At 40.9% G+C, this 17,731-nt stretch overlaps 1 protein-coding gene across 2 annotated transcripts in view; it reads right to left on the bottom strand.

The window, feature by feature from the left end:
• LOC106588199 (alpha-1,6-mannosylglycoprotein 6-beta-N-acetylglucosaminyltransferase B) overlaps window positions 1-17,731 on the bottom strand; it is a 162,913-nt gene that overhangs the window by 65,536 nt on the left and 79,646 nt on the right. For both annotated transcript variants that reach the window (XM_014176958.2, XM_014176968.2), the window contains exon 8: window positions 13,247-13,416. In XM_014176958.2, the coding sequence (XP_014032433.1) occupies window positions 13,247-13,416 (170 nt within the window). The remainder of the gene's footprint in view (window positions 1-13,246; window positions 13,417-17,731) is intronic.

Below are 17,731 nucleotides of genomic sequence, written 5' to 3'. Positions count from 1 at the left end.
GGTTTCTGTACAGCACTTTGAGATATCAGCTGATGTACGAAGGGCTATATAAATAAATTTGATTTTGATTTTTTTTTTAAACGGGTCTTCCAAATGAACAATGACCCCGAGCATACTTCCAAATTTCTGGCAAAAATGGCTTAAGGACAACAAAGTCAAGGAATTGGAGTGGCCATCACAAAGCCCGGACCTCAATCCCATAGAAAATTTGTGGGCAGAACTGAAAAAGCGTGTGCGAGCAAGGAGGCCTACAAACCTGACTCAGTTACACCAGCTCTGTCAGGAGGAATGGGCCAAAATTCACCCAACTTATTGTGGGAAGCTTGTGGAAGGCTACCCGAAACGTTTGACCCAAGTTAAACAATTTAAAGGCAATGCTACCAATTACTAATTGAGTGTATGTAAACCTCCGACCCACTGGGAATGTGATGAAAGAAATAAAAGCTGAAATAAATCCTTCTCTCTACTATTATTCCGACATTTCATATTCTTAAAATAAAGTGGTGATCCTAACTGACCTAAGACAGGGAATTTTTACTAGGATTAAATGTCAGGATTTGTGAAAAACTGAGTTTAAATGTATTTGGCTAAGGTGTATGTAAACTTCCGACTTCAACTGTATAAAGTGTCGTGTCTTTGGGGTACCATTAAACGGAAGACATGTTTATCAAATAACTCCCTGTAATTATTATCACGCGATTAAACTGATTAATCGTTTAATTGTAATTAACTAGGAGATCGGGGCACCAAGGAAAATATTCAGATTACAAAGTTATAATTTTCCTAATATAACTTTCCTATATTATAACACTATATATTATATTATATTATAGTATAGGCCGATTATCTTCTGGTTTAAATGGTGTATTTTACCTCACGTCCAGTCTCATTCCAAACGTCGTAAATTGTTGTATCTGCACGAATCCAGCCTTTACTAAAGTCATCCATACATCAATAGTCTTAAAATCATTTATTTACTAAACTAAGTAATTCACAGAAAGCTTACAAACAGTAATTATCGTCACAAAGAATTGGTAGAGTAATGTGCCCTAGTGGGCTAAACAGGCATGGCGGCCTGTTAAACAAAGGGTCATAAAGGGCAACTGAGGAGGCACACAGAGTTGATAAATATTAACAATTGATATGCTAATCCTTTGTACATGAACGCTCACTCATTCGGGAACAATTGCAATCAATATATATTCACGCTCAGTGTGTCGTCAGGATCCTTGTTGGAGAGTCGTTCTGTTGGAGAGTTCTCTCTCTCTCGGTTAGAATGGATCTTTCAAAGAGACATTCATTAATGTCGTTATAGAATGGATGTTTCGTTGGTCTTCGCGTTCAATGATATAATTTACTTAGCTGCAGACTAATAATATCAAAGACTTGTTCTTATTCTGTCGGTCTCGATAGTCTAAAAGTTTAACCATGTGGTATAGTTAACTTTCAGTAGAGGAATTGGGGGTCAAACCTTGGCTCTCTCTTCTGAGGTAAGCTGGTCTGAAGAAAGTAAATCAGGGTGGGGTTTTATAGTGAACATAGAACAGGCTTGTCACATGACGCCTGGTCCTGTCTGTGTCCCTGGGGGCGTGCCGATGACTGAGTTAAGCTTGGTACAGAAATACAATTCTATCACATTAACATCAGTACATAGCATCTCAATGTATTACAAATAGCTTTATCCTTATTAATACATTTTATACCACCATTTGGATGCAAGTCCCATAGCTGAGGCTATTATATAAACAGTTTTATGGCAATATGACTATATTGTCTCTTCTGAGTATCACAAAATTGTACCAAGCGGACCAGTTCGTAGCTGGATTCTTCACCAATCTTTTATACCTTCTCCAGAACATAAATGTCGTTCGGTTCCCCAATTCTGTGAGTTGGAAGAATTTCCTGTGTCTCTCTATGGGCCATGTGGCAGGAGATTCTCCTCTTAGAATTTTACCACCCCTTCACACAGGGCCTGGGTGGGGGGAGGTAGGTTGGGGGATGGTGAAAGGGGGAGGGGGTCAACTGTCCTCCCTGTACTCAAAGAGGGCAACGTCATGACAAAAGCCTTCTTTTCACAGATTGAACCACATGCAGTATGCGTTACAAAACACTGAGTTACAAAACAAAATATGTAGGCATCAACAACCATGTAATATGTATATAGTATTTATGTGGGCTACCATGGAGACACAACTATGTCTCAACTGTCTAATATGAGATTTCATTTAGAGAGGGGTTATGATGCAGTGTTGTCATCTAATATAAAGACCTCACCCTTTTTCCTCCATACCCAGACACTTATACACTACATGACCAAAAGTATGTGGACACCTGCTTGTCGAACATCTCATTCCAAAATCATGGGCATTAATATGGAGTTGCTATAACAGCCTTCACACTTCTGGGAAGGCTTTCCACTAGATGTTGGAACATTGCTGCGGAGACTTGCTTCTATTCAGCCACAATAGCATTAGTGAGGTCGGGCACCGATGTTGGACGATTATGCCTGGCTCGCAGTCGGCGTTCCAATTCATCCCAAAGGTATTAGATGGGGTTGAGGTCAAGGCTCTGTGCAGGCCAGTCATTGTCTTCCACACCAATCTCAGCAAACCATTTCTGTATGGACCTCGCTATGTGCATGGGGGCATTGTCATGCTGAAACAGGAAAGGGCCTTCCCCGAACAGTTGCCACAAAGTTGGAAGTACAGAATTGTCTAGAATGTCATTGTATGCTGTAGCGTTAAGATTTCCCCGGGTCTAGCCCGAACCATGAAAAACAGCCCCAGACCATTATTCCTCCTCCACCAAACTTTACAATTGGCACATGGCATTGGGGCAGGTAGCGTTCTCCTGGCATCTGCCAAACCTAGATTAGTCTGTCGGACTGCCAGATGGTGAAGCATGATTCATCACTCCAGAGAACGCATTTCCACTGCTCCAGAGTCCAATGGCGGGAGTTTACACCACTCTACCCGACGCTTGGCAATGCACATGGTGATTTTAGGCTTATGTGCAGCTGATCGGCCCTGGAAACCATTTCACAAAGCTCCCGACGAACAGTTGTTGTGCTGACGTTGCTTCCAGAGGCAGTTTGGAACTCAGTAGTGAGTGTTGCAACCGAAGACAGACAATTTTTCAGCACTCGATGGTCAGCACTCGACGGACAGCACTCGACGGTCCCGTTCTGTGAGATTGTGTGGCCTACCACTTCACGGCTGAGTGGTTATTGCTCCTAGACGTTTCCACATCACAATAACACCACTTATAGTTGACCAGGCCAGAATAAAAAGAAACATAAAAAGAAACATTCACAGTAAAACTTGAAATAATATTTTTGCAGGAATCTCCTTGCGAATGATTTTGCCGAAGATTGAATCTCAGCAGGGCAGAAATTTGCCGAACTGACTTGATGGAAAGGTGGCATCATATGACGGTGCTTCGTTGAAAGTCACTGAGCTCTTCAGTAAGGCAGTTCTACTGCCAATGTTTGTCTGTGTGCTGTGTGCTCGATTTTATACACCTGTCAGCAAAAGGTATGTCTGAAATAGCCGAATCCACAAATTTGAAGTGGATTGTATATATGTAAATAAGGTGTATAAGATGGATAGCAGTCCTCTCCAGTAGTGCTGGTAATAAAATAACAGGTTAACAAGCTAACAGTGAAACGCTTACTTACTTCCTAACGATGCAGAGAGAAAAATAGAAAAATAATAACTCGAGGAATAAATACACAATGAGTGATGATAACTTGGCTATATACACGGGGTACCAGTACGGAGTTGATGTGCAGGGGTATGAGGTAATTGAGCTAGATATGTACATATAGGTAGAGGTACAGTGACTAGGCAACAGGATAGATAATAAACAGTAGCAGCAGTGTATGTGATGAGTCAAAAGAGTTGGTGGAAAAAGGGGTCAAATGCAGATAGACCGGGTAGCTATTTAGCAGTCTAATGGTTCCAAACTTGCCGTGCGGTAGCAGAGAGGACAGTCTATGACTTAGGTGGCTGGAGTCTTTGACAGTTGTTGTTGTAATACACCTGGGATGTGGTCTATCTAATTGTCTGTAAATTAGCCATCATCTCCATTATGCAATTCTGTTATAGGCCAATAGAGGAGAATGCAGACTCAGCAGAATACACAGGCATGGGCTATATTCAATGCATGTGTGTGTGTGTATATGTGGGTGTGTGTGTGTGTACAGTAGCTACCACAACCAGAATAATGGATATTAGTAGAAGACTGGACCCTGCTGTGATTCCACATTCATATCTGTAACAATACAATGGACAACAGATAGGATTATATGAGGTTTCTTTGTTCACAGTAAATACAATCAAAACCCACACACACCCACTGTTGCTGAATCATTGCTATAGTACCTCTCCCTCTCCTCCCTATAGGCTCTCCCTTCCACTCATTTATCTATCAATCCTAATAGAATCATCTATCCATCCATCTACCTCATTGACAGACAGGAGCCGTGGGGATCTGGCAAACCTTCAAGCCTTCTTTGTGTGGGCTGTTATCCTATATAGTGTACATTGTTGAACTGAGCTGATTTCAAAACCAGATGATGTGCTCAATGTAATAGAATCAAATCTGTTAAATCTGTATCTGAAAGGCGAATTATTTAGCGAGTATTCCGTCTGCCTCGTTGTTTTCTCTGCCACGTTTGATTACTGACAAAAGCGCTGATTGCAATTTGTCAGCAGAAAACAGAGAGATACGAGCGAAACAAACATTTCAGACGAGCTTCTATGATAAGTGGCTTCGGTTTTCTTCTGAGATAAAAGAAAAATAAATAAACAAGAAAAGCTGTTGAAAACAATGCCTTGGGATGTTTGTGACTTGGCGGCGAAACGAAACATTTTTCATGACGTCGTGTCACACTTGGCTGCCAACAAAAATCTATACTTACTCTTCAAACAGAAAGTCTGCCATCTTTAAGTGGCACGCTTGTCTGTGTCCTCACTTAGGCAGAGAGAGCTACAGCAAACGTGTAAAGGGGGAAACAACACATTTAAATTAACCCATATTAATAAATGACGACCCTTCACGCTCTCTTGTGCTGACATCGTGAGAGCGTTATCTTCTTCTTCTTCGTAATATCAACCTCTTGTATGTCCCTATTATTTTGTCCAGTGATGTGTTAACCAAAAAATGATCGATAGAACAATTTCTGTTTATCAAAGCCAATCTAAAGACAGACCGATAGAGGGGGAATAACAAAAATAATTGCGTTTCCTCCAGTGACAGCTAAATTGCTTGTAATATCACATCTGTCGATTCCAAAAGGCCAATGTTCTTTGTCCTGTTGAAAGCAGGGGGTCATGGGAAATAGGGGGTAGCTGCAGAGTTTCAAGACAACAATGGTGAGCTGGGTTACAGCAAACAACCTTGTTCGATCGCACTTGAGGCGAGAGAGGTGGAGAATGTAACGAAAGATAGAGACAGAGAGAGAAAGACAGAGAGAGAGAGATAGAGGTGTAAACAGAGACAGAGAGAAGACAATATATGAAAGAGAGAACAAAAGAGACAGACGAAGAGGAGAGGAGAAGAGAAGAGGAGGATATACAAAGAGGTAGAGAGAGAAACAAAGGGAAGGTTTGGAAAGGAGAAGTAGAGAAAGAGACAGACAGAGAGTGGGATTTAGTGGGACACTTCACTTAGTCAGAAGCTCACAAAACAGTGGAATTGGCTAAGCCAACAAACCATGACTCAGCTCCAAACATCTCCTTATATCAAAGAAGCTGAAAAAAAATTACTCCAAGACAACTCAATTCATAATCCCCAACATAGGTTTGGCGGCCAACCACACTACCCAATCCATCTCCATATGACTAACCCTGGCTGGCGGTGTTTGACTATCTCTTGTGATTTACAGTCTCTAGCCCTGCTTTTAGTAGCCAAACACTGGACACCGGCCCCGGAGTGTCTTAACCAATGAGACAGATTTATGTCTGGTCCGCCCGGAGACCGCACGGTGACGGCAACTACTGTATCCGTCAGCACAAAAAGGGGATATATGAAGAGGTGCTGACTGGATGAAGGGAGTGGAAATAGACACAACATTGCACCATTGACTGGAGAGGAGGTCAATGACGATCGATGGGGTCACTAAATAACTCAATAAGAAGACTGCAGGGCTGTGTCCCAATCCAAAGGCAGCTAGCTGCCTGCTGCCTACCTGCCTCCAAAGACAACTAACTTAGTAGGTAGAACTTTCCCAGTAGGTACTGTACCTGCCAATCTGGACGGGATTTGGAAGGCAGCATCATGTGACAACGCATTTGCATTCCACCGAGCGCGAGACGTTTGCTAGCAATTCAGTGAACAACCATCCCAAAATGGAAATATCTGACACGAATAACAAGTAAACAAGTAACAGAATCAATCTCCTAAGTACCTGTCCATGAGTTAAGTTGACATCGACCAGAATAACTATCCTGCGGTATAGGGTTCTCTTCTTATGTATTGCTCGGTCTGTAGCTCCATCTTTGTGGACAGCAAGCAAGCTTGAATGCATGATACAGGATACGGTTTTTTGAGATAGCTAAATAAGATATTTTACTGACTGTTTAAGAATGATTAAATAGCAAGAATAGTGGTGTTTTGCTGTGAAACTAATATTGCATTACAGCAGCTAAAGTTTTTTCTATGAGTAGGCTTACGTTGTGATTAATTCATACAACTAGCAGACCTGCGCATTTATTAAAAGACACTGATGTTCAGGATAACATGGTTTTATATTAGTTGATAACTATTATTGAAAGGTGTGATGATGCAATCTAACTAGATAAGAGGGCCTTGGCTACTTCATCCTAATGTAAGCTAAATGCATTGGATACGAATACTGCCATGATAAAAGATAACATGTCCAATGTAATTATATAAATGCATATCAAACTGGAATATATATTCAATGAAATGAATACAGCATTGCTATATTCTTGATGTCTTTCTCTCTCCTTGCAAGGGATTAGACAGATGAACAACAAGCACCTGATGCCCAAGCCTCAAAACCAGAAACATGTGGAGACATCAACTTGTCATTTTGAATAAATGTTTAACATTTGTATCGGTTTTTCTGTATCTGTGCATTAGTCCTTAAAGCACAGTCCATTCTACAAAATAGGTCATTCCCAAGTGAGGGAAATCTCAAGGAGATTAGCCTCCAACATTCATAAACTCATAAATTCATAAATTCATAAACTGTTCTTTACATGAGGGCAAATTTAGTCATTGTCACGACTTCCGCCGAAGTCGGTCCCTCTCCTTGTTCGGGCGACGTTCGGCGGTCGACGTCACCGGCCTTCTAGCTATCGCCAATCCACTTTTCATTTTCCATTTGTTTTGTCTTTGTCTTACACACCTGGTTTCAATCCCCCAATTACTTGTTCATTATTTAACCCTCTGTTCCCCCATGTTTGTTTGTGAGTAATTGTTTTTTGTATTGCGGTCTGTATAGTCATTTTATACACAGGACAGGACTTTACACGTGTTTGTTCCAGCCCTTTACTAATACTTAATTTCAACTAATTGTGGTCTAAATTTAAGATTTACCCACAGTGCAATCCCGTGGGACAGAAAATTTGATATTTTAGAATGAGATTCATAGGTTACAATGTCCTGAGAAGTCTGCATGATAAACAATAACATGGGTGAATCTATTTCTATCTAACATTGTGACGTTGCACACTCCTTAATAAAATCCTGGGATATGGTGATTATTCTGGTGGCTGGGAGGTTCCCAACAAATTCTTTACATCTGCAGGGTGTCAGGGGGAGAGCTGGAACAAGCAGAGACAAGGGGGGAGAAATTAACCTCACTGCTCAAATGTCAGTGCTCAAAGTCACCGAAGCCACAACTACCTTTATTAATGTGTAATCATTTTGTTAACAGTTTTGCATATCATTTTTTATATTGATCAGTTGTTTACAGTAAGAGTACAATAACTTAGCCTCTAATTTTAACTAGTAACAACAAACCCAATTGTGCAACACAATAGGGGAAGGGAAAGTGACAGGGGAATGTTAGCTAACGTTAATGTTACGTAAACAGACACTACATGCAGCTAGCTAGCAAGCAAGCTTGCTAAACAGACTCATCAACAGAATGCACAAATAACTTGGCTGGCTAGCAGGTATAGAACGAACAGAACACAGCTGGTTGCATTTCCTACATTTTTCATCAGATGTTGTACAAAAACGTAACATGTCTGACCTCCAAACGGGTTGGGCAGAACTGTTTTCTCCTGCCAAGCCAATGCAATGGAGTAATACGCGATCAGGTGCCCACTTTAGTCTCCGAAAACACATTTGCTAGAGTACAAGCTTTTAGCTGGCTTGCAAGTTCACCAATTCATTGATTTAAAAACTGTCTGGGGCTTCACAATTGACACATGGTTGAATCTACAATTAGGCCTAGTTAGTTTAGTTTGCATCTCTAAACAGCCGATAATCAGGACGAGAACGCCTACTAATGTTAGCTAGCTATCACGTATGGCGTGTTAGCTAGCTAGCTAGCTTGGCAACGGGCTGATAAACAACAGTTACTCAACATTTGAAAGGAAAATTCATATGAAAGTAATTTGTTGAACATCATTTTGTGAATAAATAAACGTTATACTTACATTTCGCCAAGTTATTCCTTGTTCTTCTGGAACGTCTTCTCCCAAGCGGGGACTTGTGTCCACCATTAATTTAATTTAAATTTCAGTGCGCTGAAAGGGGTTATGGGATAACCTCCCCAGCGATGGACACATGGGATGCTGCCTTCAAAATCGCCCAATGAAAGCACCTTAGAAAGCAGCATTTTGAAGGTACCTTTGGATTGGGACATACCAATTTTGACATCCTGCCTAGAAAGCTGCCTCAAAAGGCAGCATCCTTGTCGATTGGGACACAGCCCAGGTCTGAGGTTCTGATGGGCTGAAGTATTGGGTTAACTGGGGTGGTAGAGCAGGTACAGTTGAAGTCGGAAGTTTACATACGTCTTAGCCAAATACATTTAAACTCAGTTTTCACAATTCCTGACATTTAATCCTAGTAAAAATTCCCTGTCTTAGGTCAATTAGGATCACCACTTTATTTTAAGAATGTGAAATGTCAGAATAATAGTAGAGAGAATGATTTATTTCAGCTTTTATTTCTTTCATCACATTCCCAGTGGGTCGGAAGTTTACATACACTCAAAAAGTATTTGGTAGCATTGCCTTTAAATTGTTTAACTTGGGTCAAGCCTTCCACAAGCTTTCCACAATAAGTTGGGTGAATTTTGGTCCATTCCTTCTGACAGAGCTGGTGTAACTGAGGCAGGTTTGTAGGCCTCCTTGCTCACACACGCTTTTTCAGTTCTGCCCACAAATTATCTATATAATTGAGGTCAGGGCTTTGTGATGGCCACTCCAATACCTTGACTTTGTTGTCCTTAAGCCATTTTGCCACAACTTTGCTTGCAAGTATGCTTGGGGTCAATGTCCATTTGGAAGGCCCATTTGCGACCAAGCTTTTAACTTCCTGACTGATCTCTTGTGATGTTGTTTCAATATATCCACATAATTTTCCTACCTCATGAGGCCATCTATTTTGTGAAGTGCACCAGTCCCTCCTGCAGCAAAGCACCCCCACAACATGATGCTGCCACCCCCGTGCTTCACGGTTGGGATGGTGTTCTTTGGCTTGAAAGCATCCCCCTTTTTCCTCCAAACATAACGATGGTCATCATGGCCAAACAGTTCTATTTTTGTTTAATCAGACCAGAGGACATTTCTCCAAATAGTACGATCTTTGTCCCCATGTGCAGTTGCAAACCGTAGTCTGGCTTTTTTATGGCGGTTTCAGAGCAGTGGCCTCTTCCTTGATGAGCGGCCTTTCAGGTTATGTCGATATAGGACTCGTTTTACTGTGGATATAGATACTTTTGTACCTGTTTCCTTCAGCATCTTCACGAGGTCCTTTGCTGTTGTTCTGGGATTGATTTGCACTTTTCGCACAAAAATACGTTCATCTCAAGTAGACAAAACGCATCTCCTTCCTGAGCGGTATGATGGCTGCGTGGTCCCACGGTGTTTATACTTGTGTACTACTGTTTGTACAGATGAACGTGTTACCTTCAGGCGTTTGGAAATTGATCCCAAGGATGAACCAGACTTGTGGAGGTCTACAATCATTTTTTTGAGGTCTTGGCTGATTTCTTTTGATTTTCCCATGATGTCAAGCAAAGAGGCACTGAGTTTGAAGGTATGACTTGAAATACATCCACTCCGATTGACTCAAATGATGTCAATTAGCCTATCAGACGCTTCTAAAACAATGGCATAATTTTCTGGAATTTTCCAAGCTGTTTAAAGGCACAGTCAACTTAGTGTATGTAAACTTCTGACTAACTGGAATTGTGATACAGTGAGTTATAAGTGAAATAATCTGTCTGTAAACAATTGTTGGAAAAATGACTTGTGTCATGCACAAAGTAGATATCCTAACCGACTTGCCAAAACTATAGTTTGTTAACAAGAAATTTGTGGAGTGGTTGTGGTTTTAATGACTCCAACCTAAATGTATGTAAACTTCTGACTTCAACTGTATATTGATGCGGTTAAAAAGATATTAACTGTTTAAGGGGGAATAGTGGCCCAGTGATAATATCACTTGCCCTCTACCTGAAAATTGGTCCTTTATCTAAAGTACATTGCCTATAGAAAGTCTACAACCCTTTTAACTGTTTTCACATTTTGCTGTGTTAAAATGTAATCTAAAAAGTGATTCAATTATATTTTTGGTCCTACAGATCTACACGACCTACTCCACATTTTCAAAGGGAAAGAAAGTTATAGAAAACTTTTCTGACAGGGATTGGGGAGTTTGTTAGGATCAAGAGAAATATGAAAGGAGCAAAGCCCAGGTAAAAAAGTTTGAGGAAAACCCACCTCAGTCTTCTGATAACCTAACCCTGGGATAGGGTTGTATTTTTCTGTGAGACAATTACACAAATGTTTATGCAAAAGACACACCCAATTGGCATTCCAAGAGCTGTTGAGTGTTCCTGAGTGGCCTAGTCTCAGTCCTGACTTAAATCTGCTTAAAAAAATCTGAGACAAGGTTTAACCTGTTGGGGCTAGGGGGCAGTATTTGCACGGCTGGATAAAAAAATGTACCCGATTTAATCTGGTTACTAATCCTACCCAGTAACTAGAATATGCATATACTTATTATATATGGATAGAAAACACCCTAAAGTTTCTAAAACTGTTTGAATGGTGTCTGTGAGTATAACAGAACTCATTTGGCAGGCAAAACCCTGAGACATTTTCTGACAGGAAGTGGATACCTGATGTGTTGTATTACCTTTAAACCTATGCCATTGAAAAACACAGGGGCTGAGGAATATTTTGGCACTTCCTATTGCTTCCACTAGATGTCACCAGCCTTTACAAAGTGTTTTGAGTCTTCTGGAGGGAGATCTGACCGAACAAGAGCCATGGAACGATGATGGCCCATTAGACACCTGGCGCGCGAGTTCATGTTGGGTACCCTCGTTCCAATACGTTATAAAAGAGAATGCATTCGTCCACCTTGAATATTATTCATGTTCTGGTTAAAAAGGCCCTAATGATTTATGCTATACAACGTTTGACATGTTTGAACGAACGTAAATATATTTTTTCCCCTCGTTCATGAAGTGAAGTCCGGCGGGCTTAGATCATGTGCTAACAAGACGGAGATTTTTGGACATAAATGATGAGCTTTTTTGAACAAAACTACATTCGTTATGGACCTGTGATACCTGGAAGTGACATCTGATGAAGAGAATCAAAGGTAATGGATTATTTACATAGTATTTTCGATTTTAGATCTCCCCAACATGGCGGCTAGTCTGTATCGCAACGCGTATTTTTCTGGGCGCAGTGCTCAGATTATTGCAAAGTGTGATTTCCCAGTAAGGTTATTTTTAAATCTGGCAAGTTGATTGCGTTCAAGAGATGTAAATCTATAATTCTTTAAATGACAATATAATATTTTACCAATGTTTTCTAATTTTAATTATTTAATTTGTGGTGCTGACTTGACTGCCGGTTATTGAAGGGAAACGATTTCCTGAACATCAACGCCACAGTAAAACGCTGTTTTTGGATATAAATATGAACTTGATAGAACTAAAAATGCATGCATTGTCTAACACAATGTCCTAGGAGTGTCATCTGTTGGAGATTGTAAAAGGTTAGTGCATCATTTTAGCTGATTTATGGTTTTGGTGACGCCTGTCTTTGAATTGGTACAACATTACACACAACTCTTGTAAATGTACTGTCCTAACATACTCTAAATGTATGCTTTCGCCGTAAAACCTTTTTGAAATCGTAAAACGTAGATAGATTAAGGAGATGTTTATCTTTCAAAGGGTGTAAAATAGTTGTATGTTTGAAAAATTTGAATTTTGACATTTATTTGGATTCAAATTTGCCGCTCTTGAAATGCACCTGCTGTTGATGGAGTGCACCACGGGTGGGACGCTTGCGTCCCACCTAGCCCATAGAGGTTAAATATCACTGTCCATCAATGATCCCCAAACAAATTTGCTGAGCCTGAGCAATTTTGCCAAAAACAATGCATATATTTTGCCCTACGAGTTGTGCAAAGATGGTTGATCCTTAATGAAAATGATTCACAACTTTAATGGCTGCCAAAGGTGCTTCCACCAAGTATTAACTCAATGGGGTAGAGACTTATCCAATTATGATATTTCAGTTTTTGTTTTACTTGGACAATTTCCTAGAACTTTCTTTCACTTTGAAAATCTATTTGAATCCATTTTTAGATCAAATTTTAAGGCAGCAAAATGTGAAAGTTCAAGGGCGTGCAGACCTTCTATAGCCACTGTAAGTGTTCCCATTGTAATTCTATGGATCAACATGAGGGATAAGTCAAAGTGATGAAATGGACAGCAATCAAATACAAACGAGCACCGTCTGTCCATTGATCACAAAGCGCCTTTTAACACCATCACCTTGGAGGATCTGTAAGTCGCTTTGGATAAAAGCACATGCTAATTGCCATACTGTGTGTATTGGCCAATAGCTGACTAAACAAAATGGCTGTGGTCAGATCAATGAAAACGCTTCCAATCCACCAAACACTAAAACACCCAAACAAATTCAATCAATCAAAAGATGATCAAATCAAGATATAGCCAAAACACAGTTTCCCATTAACATCATTGTAACATTACAACATGCTGACTCACCCCTGCAGTTCCTTAACAGACATGGAGATCTTGAGGTTGTGTCCCAGGACGTGGAGAGCTGTGAGGATGTCTGCCCACTGGACCATCTCCCCCAGGGGACCTCCCTTCAGGACCTTGGGGCTGAACACGTCCCCTGACTCCTCTGTCAGGAAGCCCACGTGCACCAGGATCTGCGGGAAAATATAAATGTTTATTTATATACTATTTTTACATCACTACTTTAAATAAAACAGAAGAATAAAATCTGAGATAATACATAAAGATAATGAATAAAAAATGTGTGTCGGAGAGATCAGCGGTGAAGTCTACATGTTACAGACGTATGATTGTGATGGATCAGTTGGAGAAGTTCTATAATGGTACACAATGTACACATCTGAACATCTGCATACATTACATATCATCACGTTGCCCATCATTAACGGAGCTTAAGTTCTCATCAGAAGTCAAACATCCAACTTCAGCGATAATGCATGGTTTTATAAGTATCAGACATGAACACGTGTTCAATCTTCACAGTGTACTAGACGTAGCCAGTCAGTCATTGCTGGCATACACAGAACAGACACTGAACGCTAGCATACACAGAACAGACACTGAACGCTAGCATATACAGAACAGACACTGAACGCTAGCATACACAGAACAGACACTGAACGCTAGCATACACAGAACAGACACTGAATGCTAGCATACACAGAACAGACACTGAACATCTGCATACATTAGATCAGTGTTCCCCAACTTCTCGAGTACCCCCAACAGCACACATTGTTGTTGTAGCCCAGACAAGCACACCTGATTCAACTTTTCAACTAGTCATCAAGCCCGCAATGAGTTGAATCAGGTGAGTTTGTCTGGGGTTACAACAAACGTGTACTTTTGGTTACTTGAGAGAGAGCTTTAGTGATCAGCCATCCAACTAGCCTTAATAATACATTTGACATGGTTCTCTAAGTACCAGACATGAACCCATGTTCATCCTCCTAGCAATTTTGAATATGGGAGGGGAATAAAGATGGCAGCCCCCAGGTACTTACCACAAATGCCTTGTTTGCTAATTTGAATTGAATTTGAATTGACCACACTTCACAAGAAGCAGAATTTGAATTGAATTTGAATTGACTACACCCCACAGGAAGCAGAATTTGAATGGAATTGGAATATAAGTTTTATTCAATGAAATTCAAATGGGTTTTGGCTATTCAAATGGATATTATATATGTGAACACAACACTATACAATGTTAATTTTGACATCATGTATGGTACCCAACACTATGTTAAACATATGATTGAAATATTCTAAGATAATGTTGTAGGTTGTCTATAATAATTCATACCTCACTAACATGTTATAAAAAAAATGAGTCAGAAAAATTTCCCAGAATGCATTAGATAAAACCAAACACTCCAGAATGGAAGGGAACAACCTAACATCTCATGACAAAAATTGTCATAATAAAATACATCTATGAGTGATAATCTATTTGATATTTTAAATAGTATCAGTACTTATTAAGTATTAATTGACATATTCTTTGGGTAAACATGTGTCAAAGGAATTCCTTTTCATGTTTCATTTTTTCTGTTGAATTTCTTTGAATAGCTTTGAATGAAATTCAACTTCCTTTCATTCAAATAGAATATCAATTTTGTTTTTGGTGTGGTGTGTCCAATTTAAATACAAATTTCAATTTCAATTCACAGGTTGAATTGAATGAAATGAACCCCAACCCTGCCTCCTAGTGTATTAGAAATCAAGAAATCATTTATATCAGTTCAGAATCCAACTGTAGCTGTAATAAAATAGAGTAATTAGCATCAGACACACAAGAGCACATGTTCATCCTCAACCTATCAAATATTTTCCCTAGAATTTCTATAGTGTTCAATAGACAATGGACATCTGCCTACATTACTGTTAATCATACATCCGACTCTCACTGTAATAATACACTATGGTATCAGAGACAGAACACATCCCTACTGTGTATTTGACAGAGGCTTGCACTCCAAATGGCTCCCTATTCCCTGCATAGTGCACTACTAAAAGTAGTGCACTATGAAGGGAATAGCGCACCATTTGGGATGCATCCCAGAGTCAGTCATGTCAGAGAGGTGCTGTGCAGAGTAATTCTGACGAGCTAACACAGCATGAAAAGCCCTTCTGCCCCAGATAGACATACTGAGACAAACTTTCACTGGCTTTTACATAATGAGCTTATGAGAGTGGTGAGTTTGTGTGTATGTGAGTTTGTATGTGTGTGTATGTGGTGTGAGAGAGTGTGTGTGTATATGTGAAACAGAGTGGTTGTGTGTGTGTATGTGCATGTATGTGTGTATGTGTATGTGTGAGAGCGAGAGAGAGTGTGTGTGTGTGTGTGTGTGTGTGTGTGTGTGTGTGTGTGTGTGTGTGTGTGTGTGTGTGTGTGTGTGTGTGTGTGTGTGTGTGTGTGTGTGTGTGAGAGTGTGTGTGTGTGTGTGAGAAAGAGAGTGTGTGTGTGTGAGAAAGATAGTGTGTGTGTGAAAGAGTGCGTGTGTATGTGGTGTGAGAGAGTGTGTGTGTATATGTGAAACAGAGTGGGTGTGTGAGTGTGTATGTGCTTGTATGTGTGTATGTGTGAGAGCGAGAATGTGTGTGTGTGTGTGAGAAAGAGAGTGCGTGTGTGATTAACAGCCCTTTCTCCACGCAGCGGGGCACACCTCATTAAGTTCCTGGAGGCTGTTTTATCCTCGTCTCTCTCTCTCTCTCTCTCTCTCTCTCTCTCTCTCTCTCTCTCTCTCTCTCTCTCTCTCTCTTTCTGCTACCCCTCTTTCCCTCCTCTCATCCTCCCTTTTCCTCTCTCTCTGTCCTGTGTGTGTGTTGCCTGAGTCACTGTCTAATCATGTGCTAAAAGTCACATAGTCAGTCAGCGGCTGGCAGGATGCTAAACAACAACACTGGCACACACCACCACCTCCTCCTCCTCCTTCTCCTCCTCCTCTAGCCATCTCCCGTCAGATTGTATGAGCGCCAGAACAGAGGGAACGAAATTCAAAAGAGTGGAATTAATGATCCTGATGAGATTGATATGTCTCATTAATAAGAAAACGATTTCACACTCCTGGTCGCCCAGGTCGAATTAAAAAGTAGTCTGTTATTAAAAAGTAATTAGGATGAAAACAAGAATACACAACGGCCATCAAAGACAGGAGATGGAAATAGATTCTGAAACAGACACACAGTAAAACACAGACCCAGAGAAACATCCCTGCCATAGACAAACTTCAAAACCAGCTTATACCAGTTCTCCATGTCTCATCTCTGCTGGCTTCTAAGCCCCTATATGTGTGTGTGTGTGTGTGTGTGTGTGTGTGTGTGTGTGTGTGTGTGTGTGTGTGTGTGTGTGTGTGTGTGTGTGTGTGTGTGTGTGTGCGCGCGTGCGTGTCAAAAGAGTGTCTATGGGATGCATAGCGAATCGAGCGCCAGCAAAAACGCGACTGGTATGAAATTAAATATCACCCTGATTTAATAAGCTTCCTATATTAAACGTGTGCTTCATAAAAAAGTTAAGTGCAATTAAATTACAGTTTGGGTGGCAGATGGCAGAAGGCTTCGGCCCCGAGAATGCCTTTGGCCAAAATGGGGGATATCACGCAGATCTGGCAACCACGCACTAATGCAGAAACACTAGTGTGGAGGGACGAATTTCACAGTTCACACGCTGGCAACGGCACTCTATTGCTGAGTGAGGAACCTAATGGGTTGGCTCTGGTAGTACTGGTGTGGTACTGTAGAAAAAGGGATTTGACTTTTGGCTAATGGGTAGCGTTCATCTCAATTTGCCAAAGTTAGTTCCCCTCCACTGAAGTAAAAATGGGAGGCAGCTTCATGAAACATACTGGAATGACGTTGGAAACGTAACCTTGATATTTAACCTTGAATTCGGTTTTCTGTTGAAAAGGGAGTCTGCAGTGATTCTCGACGGTTGTATGTTCATGTAGTAACGCCTCGATCCCACCGACAGCGTCGTTGTGTTTTGGTACACCAGAAGTACATTCATTTCCAATGGAACGCTGCGTTTGCCTTGCAGCGTTGATCCGAAATTACACCATTGACACCTATAGACAGCTGCACGCATACACACACAGAGACACAGTTATCTCACCCCTGTTCCCTCCTAAGGAGTCTGAACACGCATACACACACAGAGACACAGTTATCTCACCCCTGTTACCCTCTAAGGAGTCTGAATACGCATACACACACAGAGACACAGTTATCTCACCCCTGTTACCCTCCTAAGGAGGGAGTCTGAACATGCATATGGAGGTATCTGTTTATACAGTGGACTTCTGCCAGTCACAGAGGGTCTGTGTTTGTGGGCACACGTATGTGTGAACATTTGTGCGTCCCTTTGCGTCTGTGTCTCACACTAACAGCAAAAAGAACCCAAGGAACGAAGCAGGAAGAACACTCTCGACACCCGGAAACCACAATGGA

This window comes from Salmo salar, chromosome ssa02 (genome assembly GCF_905237065.1).
Source record: "Salmo salar chromosome ssa02, Ssal_v3.1, whole genome shotgun sequence".
Taxonomy (NCBI): Eukaryota; Metazoa; Chordata; class Actinopteri; order Salmoniformes; family Salmonidae; genus Salmo; species Salmo salar.
This window is presented reverse-complemented; position numbering and strand designations above follow the sequence as displayed.